At 37.3% G+C, this 14,732-nt stretch overlaps 1 protein-coding gene across 10 annotated transcripts in view; it reads left to right on the forward strand.

Moving 5' to 3' along the window:
- Positions 1 to 14,732, forward strand: part of AK4 (adenylate kinase 4) — a 37,145-nt gene that overhangs the window by 13,183 nt on the left and 9,230 nt on the right. For all 10 annotated transcript variants that reach the window (XM_087960417.1, XM_026665984.2, XM_087960414.1 and 7 more), the window contains one exon: positions 13,196 to 13,315. In XM_087960417.1, the coding sequence (XP_087816543.1) occupies positions 13,196 to 13,315 (120 nt within the window). The remainder of the gene's footprint in view (positions 1 to 13,195; positions 13,316 to 14,732) is intronic.

Here is a 14,732-nt window from a genome sequence, read left to right on the forward strand (position 1 = left end):
CAAACGTGCATGTATGGTTATTAATGTACAAGCTTGTTAAATCAGTAGCTTGCTCTTGGTGTTTCCTCCCAAAGGAAATAAGATGTTTTACCTTGAAGATTTTAGACTAGGTCTCAATGGAGACAAAACTATATTTAAGACAAAAAACTAGGATTGTTACAATGTTTTTAAATTTATTTTAAAGTAACAGTTGTCTAAAATGCTGTTTTACTCATATATATAAGATTTTAGACTAGGTCACAGTGGAGACAAAACTATATTTAAGACAAAAAACTAGGATTGTTACAATGTTTTTTAATTTATTTTAAAGTAACAGTTGTCTAAAATGCTGTTTTACTCATATATATAAGATTTTAGACTAGGTCTCAATGGAGACAAAACTATATTTAAGACAAAAAACTAGGATTGTTACAATGTTTTTTAATTTATTTTAAAGTAACAGTTGTCTAAAATGCTGTTTTACTCATATATATAAGATTTTAGACTAGGTCACAGTGGAGACAAAACTGTATTATATATTTAAGACAAAAACTAGGATTGCTACAATGTTTTAAACTTTATTTTAAAATAAAGTTGTCTGAAATGCTGTTTACTCATTGTATGTATACTCATTGTATGTATACTCATTATATATAGGAGAAACATAGTTACTGTGTGTTTCTACATTCTTATATTATCTATACACGAATCTGCCATATTGTTTACCTTTTGGGCAAGCAGTTTTAATGCAAAGCACAGAAAAAGTCAGGAAAAAGAAATTAGAGAAACAGGATAAATGGCAAAAAAGGGAATTAAGTAAATCTACTAAGTTCACTGTTTCTTCCTGTGCATTTTTATCCATAGGCCATAGATGTAGAGCAGTGTTTCTGATCTCAGTGACTTTAAGATGGATGGACTTCAAACCCCAGAATTCCCCAGAGGTTTGGAAAAACTGCTCTGCATATATCTGTGACACTCTGTATCATCATTCTTTTGTGTGAGTGTGTGTGTGTGTGTGTGTGTGTACATACAATAAAAACGATGATACAGAGTGTCACAGATGAGAGTCTATCTATCTATCTATCTATCTATCTATCTATCTATCTATCTATCTATCTGAATGTATGTGTGTTAATCTACCCTTAATACTTTTTTTATTAAGGACTCAGACTTTTATCTTCTCACAGTCATTTTACTTTCAGTTTCATTTCTTTCACTTTTTCTCTTTTCTTGTTTGTTTTCCTCCAATCTTGCTTTTGATAGGCTGGCTCAAGCCAAGAATCTCTCTTGATTCTTGAATCCTTCACTAAGCGCTTCAGTCTTTACTGTAAACAATAAAGTCAAGCATGATTTTAGATGTGCATTAATTCCTTTGCCAGGGCTATGCATGAATAGACTTACACTTCAGCTACACATTAAACAGAACTGTTTCTAAGCAGATGCTCATCAGTCATTTGATTCATTCTTGGGACCTCCAAATGACCTGACTGCTGCTTTGTATTCACCTCGTTTGCTGCCAGTGATCCATTTATATCACCTGACATAGCTTTTTTTTCCTTGATCACATTTGTACAGAACATTTTTCTAAGAATTTCTAAATTTCTCTTTCATTATCATCATTCACTAGAATCAAATAACGCAACTGCCACCACTTTTCAGTGCCTACTTTCTTAGACCCACAAGAACTATGAAAATGCCCATGGAATGTACTAGGAATAATGGCTCAGATCTATGGAGATTCTCAGTCATTCAGAACATGGTTGTCCCAAAAGTGCTTCTTCAAGAGGCAACTGGACTTTCTGGTTTTTCTCTGAAGATGTTTTGCTTCTCATCCAAGAAGCTTCTTCAACTCATTTGTTCAGGATGACTGTGCATCTTCCTATATCAGCTGGCAGGATGGTGATGTTTAGGGTTTTTCCTAGAGATGTCCCTCCTCTCCTTTCTTGAATTGTGAAAAGGGGTGTTTTGGCACTAGTGAGGGGCTGTAGATACCTTCATCCTTAATTGTTTTGCTTCTGATTCTGGAGGTTTATTGTTCCTGGCGGTTGACGCTTTGGCTGTGAAGAGATCTAAAATTGGTAGCTGTTCTGGTGTTACTGCAAAATCCAGTCCTTTGGCCAAAACTTTATTTTCTGTTTGAGTAAGCTTCAGTCCTTGGGTAAGCTGAAGAAACTTCTTGGATGAGAATGGAAATGTCTTCAGAGAAAAACCAGAAAGTCCAGTTGCCTCTTGAAAAAACACATTTGGGACAATGGCTCAGATGCACCTTTTCGGCACCGGGTGCCCAAACCGGAACGTGCATGCATGCGCGTGCATATGCATGTGCCAGAAACCCGAAGACCAGCTGGCTGTTGTGCGCATGCCTGTTTTTTGGGCGTTTTTGGGGCCATTTTCAGGCTGTTTTTCAGGTCATTTTTGGCCATTTTCAGGCTGTTTTTGGTGCTGTTTTCAGGCCCCTCTTTGGCCCCCAAAACGGCCTGATTTTTGGCCATTTTTGGGGCTGTTTTCTGGTGCTCTGGCACCCACAAAGATCAGCTGTCCAGTGCGCATGTGCACACCATAAACCAGAAGAACAGTTGGCTTGGCTCTCTTGCCCACAGAGAGGGCTCTGCGTGCCTCCTCTGCCACGCATGCCATAGATTCGCCATCATGGCTCTGTGGTTTGGGAGGCCTTCAAGACATGGTCAGCAAAGGAAAGATGAGGGATAAGTTTGCCAGATTTGAGCTACTATTAAGAGTTTTCTTTATCTTTTTGTTTGTCTAGAGGTGACCTTTTTTTTTTGCAGCTCAAGAGGTTTATTTTGAATCCTAGGAACAAAACACCCAAAACACAGGATTTGTTTTAGAAAAGATGCTCCTGGCCTGAAACCGATTGACAGAACTTTTGGAATTTAGTGTTTTGTGCACACCTCCATTATTCATCCCCCCTAGCAAACTACTTTTTGACATAGTTTTAGTCCTTTTAGTCCATTTTTAATTCTACACTGTGATTTGCATATTCATTGATCCCACTCTGCAGCATCAGGCTGCCTTCAAATATATTATATCCATCCCTATTTTATAGCTGTTCAAAGAACAACTAAAATTAATTTATTAAAAAAATGCATTCTGCTTTTGTAAAATCGTCAAGCGTATACAGATAGTTAATAAATCTGTATTGAAAATAAACTCCAGCCATGCTTAATCAAATCACTTCCCCCACCAGTCTTAGAGTGAGATGAACATGGTGAGACCTTATTCCAACCACAAAGTTGCTTTTATCCAAAAGTCTTTCGGATGTATGTGAAGTTTTTTTCCCTGTAGAAATAGAACTGTGATTATACTCTAGTAGGTGATGATCGAGTGCTTTGAAATGAATAATCAAATGTCTATATAAACTCTCAAGGCCTTCGTAATAAAATATCAAAAATAATTACTATGATGTATTTATTTTAATAAGGAAGCAATACTTGATCTCAGTGAGCAGATCATAGCTATTTCCCAGACTTAAGTCTGTCGGTATATATACAAACATATGCACATGCTATTTTAAAACAGGCTTGCAACATACAAGTACATTGTTGTAAAAAATCTGCATGTGCAAAGTGTTGCTGTAGGTCATTTGCAGTCGTTTGTTGCATAACTGTATTTTGCTTGTTATTGAGTCAAACTTTGTAGGAAGATTACAAAGAAGGGCTTGAATTGCTATAAGAAACAGGCTAAAGGCATGTGTGCAGATATGTGGATTTATCTCGTTATTTTTTTTAAAAAAATCTCAACAGCTCTTCTTTGGCAAAATATACACACTCTCACCTCTTGGCCTGATTTTAATGACACTCCTATTTATTTAATCTATGACTAACCCTTCTGCTATTCACTTGGCTACCAGTTCTCCTGATATATTGCTTTCCATATAAATATTGTAATATCTGAACTGATCTTTTTAAAGCTTACTGATAAGATTCTTGATTTTTTTCTAATTTCTTACCTCTGTCTATATCCAACGAGTATTAAAATAAGCATTCAAATAAGAAAGATAAGATTTTTAAGGGTTTTGGGGGGCTTCTGCCTTTTTATTGTTACTAACATTAATGATTTGTGGCTTTTCTTCATTTGGTTGTCGTGGTTACTGCTTTCAAAGGACTTTGCCTTATGTTCTGAAGTGACTTCTTTTTAAAGGAAATCTTCCTACAAGACTTACAAATATGCTGTTTACACAAATCTTACTTTTAGTTTGATTCACACAACATGGTAAGTTATAATACAGCTTGCTTGGCTTACTGTGTTATGTTGAGTCAGCATGTTAGATAAACAAAAGCAAGCAGTGTTTAAGCAAACTAGTGATTAATACAAGAACCTAATCACTGTTATCAGTCTTAAATTTGGGCTTTACTCTTTATTATTCAAATAGTAACTAAAATGAGTTCCTGAGACATCCACAATAATATTTATAATAAATGAGAATGCAGCCATAAAACAATCATTGAAGATGTAAATTGAGGATCAGATGCTCTGGGTCAGAATGAAGAGCTATTTCTGTTAGACTAGTTTCATTTAATATGTTGATTTGGGGAATGTTCATGATTACTTTTTTGCATTTTGTAATATTTTACTCTATTCTAATTGTAAGATGCCCAGCGGCACTGGAAGTTAGGCGGCCTATAAACTGCATGAATAAAACTAAACCAATAATTAAATATATAGATGGATAAATATGTTAAAGCACCTTTTCCATGAACATTGCAAGGGATGTGTGAATATATTGTACCCACACTTCTATATAGTAGAATGTAAGAGTCTAAAAGCCTTCTTAGATTTAATACACCTCAACTTCTTGGCAGGATGCCTTTGGAAAAAGCCATAATCTGAACCTTTTTAAAACATAGGCAGTTTTGCGTAGCACTAAGTGGCCTTGAGATTACCTAAGCCTCAAGGCATTTAGGGATTTGAAAGGAAGAATTGAATTAAAAACCATAGGCAAACCAGGCTTCCAAAACAAAAAAAGATGTGAACTGATCAGTTTCATTTACAGTTACAACTCTATGAGTTGAAGGTTCAAATTATTTTCCAAGAGTAGCTCCATGTATGGTACACCGTAGAAATCCCGTAGGAAGTTCAATTGGCTCTGTTTAACTAAGCTAGATTATCCCTGCCAGGTTTAAGTTGCTCAAGCAGCTGTAACTGGGGAAGAATGGGTTTAGTGGCAAAGATTCTGCTTGGATGTCTGATGTTAAAAATGAATCCAGAAGGAGTGTTGAACTGAAGCCTACTTGTGTGTGTTTGTGTTTTGAAAACAAACCCCAACCATGCTTAAAAGCTACATGTTAAGCATGCTAGTTAAACTTTGAAAACAGGCCATAGCCTCAAGGTGTCAAATTCCCTTTATTTCAGTTACAAGGGAGCAGTTTTTAACAGGGGAGCTATAATGGAAAACTAGAATAATTGTTTTCCCAAAGAATTAAGGTGCTAAAAGAGGAATAAATAGAACTACTCCTAAGGGAGAGTGTTGAACTAAAGTGGAGGCTGTCAGAAGCCCAAAATGAATACGCAACTGTTTCTTTCACATAATATTTAATGACCAGACTGCTCATTGGTGTCAGAAATAATCCTGTCCTTTGGGACTCTGTCCAAGTTTCATTTCCTTCCTCTATAGAGTTAATCTTCTCTCTGGCCCACTGTCCATCTGTGTCTTTTCTTGACCTCACAAGAACAAAACCATTCACCACATTCTTTTCTTCACCATTAACTGTGAATTCATTAAGCTCTCTAGTTAACAAATCTTTGTCATCTCCCTGTTTAATATTAACCCAGATTTTTCACTTTTCATTTTATTTTACTAATGAGCTCTTTTGAATCTTTCATCCAACAAACTGCCACTGCAGTTATTTCAGATTTTTAGAATTTCACCCTACAATTTTGATTTATGCTCCTTGTCTCCCTCAGATTTATTATATTACATCTGCATTTTATTACTTATACACACACGCATGCATATGTATATGTATTTTAAATATGTAGATATTCTATTATGATGTATTATAATTTATTCATTGCTTGAGTTAAACAGATATGGGGATAATTCCCATCTGTCCCTCCACTTTCTCCAAACTGAGTTCTTACAGTACCTCCTTATTCATTATAAAGGTTTCTCAGAAGATTAATCAGATGTTCTGACACATCCATTAGCATTAATACATGTCACATTCTGTTATGGATACGTTCTCATTTTCATTTTTGTATTGCTTTTTTGTTTGTTGCTATCCTCGAGTCCTACAGCATTCTCTTCTGCTATACACTGAATTTTTACACTGCAATCAGTTAAGTGTCCTTATTGCTGAGGCTTTCATCTTTCTTTTCCTTTTTGGAATGTGGAAATAATATTTTCAGTTGGGTCTTCATACTGGTCCTTAGTTTCCAATAGCAAATTGGTTTCTTGTTTCAATAAATGAAATGAATACTTTTTCAAAATTAATACAAGTATACTCCCCAACTTATGACCCACTTAACAATTATTTAAAATTACAGTGGGCTTGGAACAAGTGCTGTACAGCCCAGAAAGTACTCCTGGACATCATAAAATATTGTGTCTCCGTGATTTCAGGAGCTTAGCAACTGGTTCACCGTTCATCATAAAATATTGTGGACATCATAAAATATTGTGTCTCCGTGATTTCAGGAGCTTAACAACTGGTTCACCGTTCTGGTTGGATGCGGCATCCTTTGGTTACATGACTGTGATTTGTGATTATTATTATTATTTTGCCAGTTTCTGGGAAAAAACACTCCTTCAGAAGAATGGGTTCACACTTATGACCATGATATTTGCTTAATGACCATCACACAATCGAGTCATGTAGGTGCCTCAAATTATGACCATAACTACTTATCACTAGAAATCTGGTCCCAATTGCAATCATAAGTTGATAACTACCTGTATATTCTTTTATGCTTAGCTATATTCTGAGTTTTCCAGGTAAAATTGTCACGCTTACTGTCTTTTACTTTTCTAAATTGAAAACTTGTACATTTGATACCATTACATGTTACAGTCTGTTCTACAATCTGCTGATTGGGTTGTGTTTCGGTCCCTCCTTTTTGCTATTATGTAATCAGTTTTCCTTTTGTGTGTGTGATGCTGTGCATCTAGGGATGTCCATAAGTTACTTGAAACACCTGTTGGCAATAAACCAAGAGTTCCCCTTGTAAAACTCTGTTTTAATGTATTTCCTGCATGTGATGCTGACTGGAGTTGCTTTTTGTAAGATGGGTGACCATATACATGCTATCAATAAATAAAATATGTTTATCTATTTGTACATTATTATTGCTGTAAAGCATATTAAATCATTTCTCGGAAATCAAAGTTTAGTTTAGCTGCAAATACATTCTGTAATTTATTTATTTTTACTTATATGCTAAAAAAGGCAGATTTTGTAGGAGATAAGATGTTGTCTTCAAGTTTCCCTAACATCAAAGGATCCCCCCCATCAAATTAACATGTAAAAAGAATTATGTGGGTTTCTTGCTCATAGGTTGCCTAAGTTTTGCAGGAAAAGACTTGCTAAACCATTCTGGATGTATAATTTAATAACTTTCTATTCAAGATTTATATGTATCATTTGTAATGTGCAATTTGAAAACTGGTGGATCCGTTGTGGGATGTTTCTTTTTCTGATGTTTGGTTCTGCATAATGTATTATTCCATTTTAATTGCCTCATGTTGCATGCCACCCATAATCACACTGCCAGTATATACTGTAAAAATAAATAATCCAATCCATGACTAATGTGAATGCTGTTTTAGGACTGTTGTTTTATCTGAGGATTTTAGATATTATCTGGAAGCCAGGATTACTTACAGTAAAATAAGAATATATTTAATTCCTCTAGTTTCTGAAGGTTAGAGCTGTCTGTTTTGGAAGATCTGATTGCCTGAACTGCTACAAGAAAAGATGCATTTATTTTCTGATAATATTGGCCCTTTGGAAATATTATTAAATGGGCAACAAACATAAAATCTGCAGTTCCAGGAACTACCATATAGTTCCAATATGATGCAAATAATGTAGCATTTACATTTTAAAGAAGAAATAGCTGATAAACAGTGTAAAATAATTTTCAAACCTTAGGCACGTATATCAATTTATGTCTCTCCCAAATGCCGATGGAATTCTTCATGGTCTCCAATGCTTCGTTTTGCAAAATGTTCAACAAAAGTTTCAAAATGGATAAAAACCCGTAAAGATCTATGACCACAATTGGGACCAGAGTTTCTGTTGCTAACAAGGCGCTTGTTAAATGAATCACACCCAATTTCACAACCTTTTTTTTACAAACCATTTTTAAGAAACCGCTGCCGTTGTTAAGTAAATCATGCGGTCGTTAAAACATATCTTGCACCCCCTGACTTTGCTCATCAAAAGCTAGCTGTGAAGGTTGAAAATGGCAATCATATGACCTTGAGATGCTGCAACCATCCTAAATACATGCTGGTTGCCAAGAACCCAAATTTTGATCATATGATCGTGATGCTGCTGCAAGAAGTGTAAGTATGAGGTGTCAACTAAAAAAAATTTCTCTGGTCTTTTAGAGTTGTCAGCAAAAAGGGACTGGGGGAAGCAATGCATATCTTAAATATTTTCATAGATAATTGCTAGGCGGCCGAAGCTTCTGGCGCGCAAGATTATTACTGGACAGTATGATTGATGACTCTTGGCTATGGATGTGTCCCATTGGAGAATATACATCAAGCGGGGTGGGGGAAAACCAGTCTCAAGGGTGAGATGAATGATGTGTCTTAGAGTTGGCTGCACCCAGGTAATGCCGGCATTGTTCACTCCTAATAAATGATTTCTTTTTTTTAACTCTGAGAGATGTGGCTAGAGGCTCATGATTTGAATAGGGGTGGATTGTCGGAGCCCTGACATGAGAACTGGTTTGAGTCACTTTTTTCAGTGCTGTTGTAACTTCAAAGAATGGCTAAATGAATGATTGTAATCTAGGGCCTATCTGTGCAGTAGAATCTCTGCTGTACATGTTAAAAACAGTGGCTCCCAACCTTTTGGGACCAGGGACCGGTTCCATGGAGAGAGGTTTTTCCACGGACCGGAGGCAACGTGGTTTCGTGTGCTGCCTGCATCCCATGGATGGGGCTTACTTGTTTGCGTGGCCCGGTTTTGGCATGCCATGGCCCAGTGTCGGTCGACAGACTGGTGGGGTTGAGGGACCCCGATGTAAAACATTCCGTTTATCCCAGGATTCTGTGTTCTGATAGCTGAAAAACAGGGGATAATATTGAAATAATTGCGCAAGTTCTGGTTTCCTTTTTTCTTAGGTCTGATTGGCGCTTCCTGCTTATCTCTTCTCTGTGCCACTCCTGCTAATTTTCTGGTCAGAAAAGGTTCCAATTCTAAGATACTTTGTAGAGGTTGTACTCTTTTAGCAAATGCCTTGGATAGTAACTGTTCACAGTTATGACTGGTGAAAAAGTAATTGCAGCCAATGTCTGCATTTATAACCCTTCTAGTCTCTCTCCCTCTCTCTCTTTCTCTCTTTTTTCTTTTTTCCCCTTCACAGAATGGAGAGATTGCCTAAACAAGCTATCTTGCTATCTTCCTGAGGTTTTTTTTTCTTCTGTAGCACAGCATGTGCTAACCACAAGTTAACAGTCTGGGCTAGGTGACTTTTAATGAGTTGATTAGAACCCTTCAGTCTACTGGCAGCTGCTGCCAGCAATTGACAAGATCCTAATCAGTTTTTTACTAAACACTTCCTTTTGCCTCCCTCATGTGCCAGCCTGCTAAGCAAGCAGCTGATGGTATCACATTCATTTTGATGTGCATCCCCAATTGTGTACTTGCTTTACTCTCTTGTAATCCTATCCTTTCCAGTGAATGCAAATATAATTATCTTCTTGCTAATTATCCTAGCATTAGGGTAAGGATTCTGAAGAGCAGTAAGGAAAAAAAAAACCCCAATAAGATTGGCCCTTTTAGCTGTCTTCCTCCTGCATCAAGTTCCAGAAACCTTCCTTAGTTGTTTGGGTTCATTCAGATGGTTGGGATCATATCTTTTAGATCAGGGATCCCCAAACTTGGCAACTTTAAGACTTGTGGAGTTCAACTCCCAGAATTCCTCCTCCAGTCATGTTACCTCAGGAATTCTGGGAGTTAAAGTCCACAAGTCTTAAAGCTGCCAAGTTTGAGGACCTCTGCTTTAGATGCTGTAAAGCAAAGGAAAGCTGAAGCAAAATTGTAAGCACAGTCATGGTCATATGATTTTCCATTTAACAACCAGTTCAGTTAATGACCAAGTTGCAGGTCATAATTATGGCCACTAAACAAGGCCTACTGTAATCTGTTCCCTAGTGTTAAGGAAAGCAGTAATTCTACTTGCATTTGTGGGGAGTTGGGATGAATGTGCTGGTAAAAAGTATTTGATAAAACAAACATGCTCCCATTGCTTGAGATTCTTCCTCTTCTTGGCTTCTGAGGAAGAAATGGCTACCTAAAAATGGCTATGTAAAAAATGGAGCTGACAACTGCAGCCAAATTAGGAGACTTTTTGGCTCGGGGCCGCATTGACTTTAAAATTTGACAGACGGGCTGGGTCAGCACAAGATTTTTGGGAATCGCCCCTCCACCCTTCCCCCTCTTCTCCTCCTTCCCCTCCCTTCGGAGGCCCCTGAGTCAGGAGTTGCTACCGCCGTGCGCGGCTCAGCGGCTCCAGTCCCGTGTTGCCTCGGGAAGGGAAAGGCAAAAAGGAAGAGCCGCGGCGGTGCTTTGCAACGGAGCAGCGGCACCGGAGGCTCAGGCTCAGCGGCTCCTGGTTTTGCCTTTTCTTTCCCAAGGCAACGCGGGACTGGAGCCACGCGGAGCTGCGCCAGCGGTAGCAACTCCTGACAGCCCCAGCCAGACACCTGAGCGGAGCCCGGGCGGAACTGCCTGTTGCTGCTGCCGGAGCACCGCGGTCGCCTCCTCCAAGCAGCCCGCCCGCCGGCTTCCCTCTGCCGCACGGCTTGGGGCCAGACGCGAGCGCCCGTGAGGAAAAAGGAAGCCGAAAGTTGCTGGGAAGTTGCTCGGGTGCTGGGAGCAGGCTTTTAAAGTGCCGCCCGAGCAAAGTTTAAGCAGCCCGCCCGCCCACCGGGCGAACCTTCCCGCTCCTTGGCGGGAAGACGCTCCAGCCTGCAAACTTTGCCTTTGCAAAGTTTAAGCCTGGAAGCCCCGGAAAAAAAGGGGATTGGCGGGGACTCACCTTTGGAGAGGTCGCACTCGAAGGTGATTTCGAACTCCCAGCCGAGGCCTTTGCAAAGTTCTTTCTTTCCTACCCCGAGAGCGCTCCACACTGTTTTGCAGCTTTGGGGCCAGGTGGCACAGGGCAATACGCCACGCCCAGCGATTTTTTTTCAGGGCGGGCCGGATTGGACAGACCAACGGGCCGGATGTGGCCCGCGGGCGTAGTTTGCCCACCCCTGAGCTAGACAAATAGACTGGCTCGTTATAATTTCTCTCTGGACAAGGAAGGGACTTGAAATCACCCACAAGTGCTCCAGTCATCTCTTCCTCAAGAGGTGACTACAAGAGACCAGGGAGTAGCTATCTTGCTCCAACTGTGGTTGTTGCCTTTGAAAAGGCACTACATTCACATACTTCCTTTCTAATTGCTTTCACAAATTGCTTGTTAACTGCTTTTTAGCTATTTTGGATCAACTGAATTTCCTTCCATCCTTAGTGAAGGAAGTTTTAATTTCAAGTTTAAGAACTTAATTTTTTTGAATGAATAGTAAAATCGTGATTAAAACTTCATTTTAGAAAGTTACAAATGGACTAAGGATCGAGAAATAAGATTTTGTAATTATTTATAAAGAATATTTTCTGTAGGAAAATGCTTCTATTTTTTTTCAAGATTTTAAAAAGTGGGTGATAGAAGGAACTAAAAAGATTACAATTAAAAGAGAAAAACACTCAAACATGATTTATAATTACAAAATGAAGCAAAATATTTTAACATTAGACATATTGAATGTCTTTGAAGAGTGGTCCCAGAAGTTAATTTTAATAGTGTCTGACTCTGTAGATAGACTGAAAGGTGTTATTGAAGGGGAACAAGTTCTACCTGACAAGATCAAGACTGCATTGAAAATGGATTTAAAAATGACTACAAGAATGATATGGAAAAACTGGATGCACAATATAAAGTTTGTGTCTTAAATTTAATTAATTCTTAATTAATTAAAAAGAATATAGAAACAACAAAGATAATGACCTGGATAATTTTCCTGTACTGGATTTCTAAAAGGGATTTGTTGAAGTTTTGAAGAGTTTTGCTGGAAGGGACAAAAAATGAAACATTATTTGAAGGAAGTAAAGAGCAAGATTGTTAGCAAAAAGAGGGAATTCAAGTTTGTTTATTTGATTAAGGCTAAATAGGTAGAGTATATTATCTCTGGTGTCCCTTGCTGGATTGCTGAAATGAGGGAGATTTTATAAAAAAATAATAATAGATAAGAGATGGGTTAAGGGAAGAATGAATCATGTGTTACATTTTAAGAGAAGGTGATAAGTTACTAAAATTGCTTATACTTGTGAAGATGAAAATGGGAAGTCACTTTTTTATATATGCTATTTTTCTTTACTATGTGTTTATTTTTTATTTTTTTCTTTCTCTTTTTTCTGTGCTTTTTACCATTTCTTTTCTTTTACTTTAAAAAAACTTTGTATGAGTTATTATTGTTGCAATTATACTGTAATTCTTAATAAAATTACTATATAAGAAAGATTGTTTTTCCAAAATCTTCATTGCACAAAGAATGAATCCTCATTTCCTTCCGCTATGGATCCTTCCCCTAAAATAATTAAGTAAAAAAGTTCATGCTACTCAATTATTGTCAGTTACTGTTGGGAGCTGGAATTTTGGTAATGAAAATCAGAGAAGCAATTAGTGTATTGGTTATTAATGCCAATACGCAGTTTATTGAAATACCTAATCTGTGGCATTTAGTTTTCTAGAGGAAAAGAAGAGATGATTGTTCAGAAGTAATTGCATAATCTTTCAAATTTAGGCAATTTATATCTCATTTCTTACCAAGCAGTTCTCTGTCTACACTGGTATTATAGCAGAAACAAGGTGGGGGGGCAGGGAGGGAGAGAAAATGAATGAGAATGAATCCCATTTAATGAAGAAAAAGCATTAGAAATAACTTGGTTAAATGCTCACAAGCTTTTTTACCCACAAACAGATATTGGTCTGTTGGCAAAGCAGCACCTCGAGAAGGGTCTTTTGGTACCAGATCATGTAATTACACGTTTAATGATGACAGAACTGGAAAAAATACAAACTCAGCCTTGGTTACTAGATGGTAAGTGATTATTTTGTTTTTTTCTTAAGGTTACAACAACAAAAAATCTTTTTTCTGGAAACCTTTAAACATTTCAGTTAAATATATGCTCTATCACGTAGCACCAATATGAAAAAATTGATACTACATTGTACCAGAATGAGACTGAACCATTCTTTTTAATAGTTGGTAATAAAATAGACAAATAAAAACATATTGAGAGCATCTAGGAACAGAAGATACATAGTTTGGCTTTTGACAAATATTTGTTCATCTATTGCTGCAGATAATTATATACTTACAAATTCTGTTCCGTATATATTTTTGTATGCTTCTGTTTTGCCTCAGTCAAATTTATTCTAAGGGACATTTTACAATGTTGCAAAAAATAACAAGACAAAAACAGAATAATGCAATAGATCATAATAAAAAGATATCAAACTTTTTCTGTTTTTAGGGCAAGCGTTATAATATCACTAATACCATCCTTTTCTGAAATCTTTAAAAAAAACCCTATGTCTTTATCAGATTTCTAAACACCAGAGAAGATACCAATTATGCCTCTTTGGATAAGCTATTCCATATCAATCCTCCCCCTTCCAAAAATGCTTGTTTCCAAGTGCCTTCTCTGAAATTTCTGTCAGGTGGAGACCATCAACAAACTCTCTCTAAAGCTTATATTAGATAGGGAGCTTCATTTGGAGTTTTGAAGTGTGGTTTTTGTCCTATGCTTGGACCTGACCTGAATTGAAAAGACTAAGTAATCACCTCCTTCAAAGGTCCTTTGCAGTTGTCACCTTCAATCTTCTCCAACATCTTCCCCCAAAATGGAAGTTGTAATTGTGCTTGCAAAACATAACCCTTTCGCTTCTTCATCTTTTAAATTAATTTAGTTACATTTGTCTTCAACTTCTAAGAATTTGAAAGGGTGGTATTTTCCCAATTTCTGTGACCCTTAATGGGATAGGTTTGATTCAAAGAAAGTACCAAGCCCAAATTTACCCAGTGAGTTTTTAGTGCTGAAAGTAGACTCCCTGTTTCTAAACCAGTGATTCTGAAATTAGGTCCCAAGATTAAACATTATACTCTCAGGACCTAGTTGTGGATGATGATTGAGGACTCCAAAGTGCTTCGGTTTATGTGGACTGTATCTATTAAAATTTATTATAAATTAAAACTGAGGAATTTTTAAATATTTTATTTTATGGAGTCTCTGAAAGAGTCTTGGGGACCGTCACATTTTGAAAACCACCATCCTGGATTAACATCTTAACCACTAAATCATGCTAGCTGTCTTCTCTTCTATCCAGAAGTGGTATATCAGTATCTTGTTTATCCCCAATGCTCAGGGATGTGACAACTATAAGCTGTCAGATTCCTTTATCTTGCTTTCTGTAATATGAAACAGTGCACCCTTCATCTGTTCCTAGAGCATGAC

This window comes from Notechis scutatus, chromosome 3, assembly GCF_049901735.1.
Source record: "Notechis scutatus isolate UNSWTSFEM ecotype Mainland chromosome 3, rNotScu1.2, whole genome shotgun sequence".
In the NCBI taxonomy this organism is placed as follows: Eukaryota; Metazoa; Chordata; class Lepidosauria; order Squamata; family Elapidae; genus Notechis; species Notechis scutatus.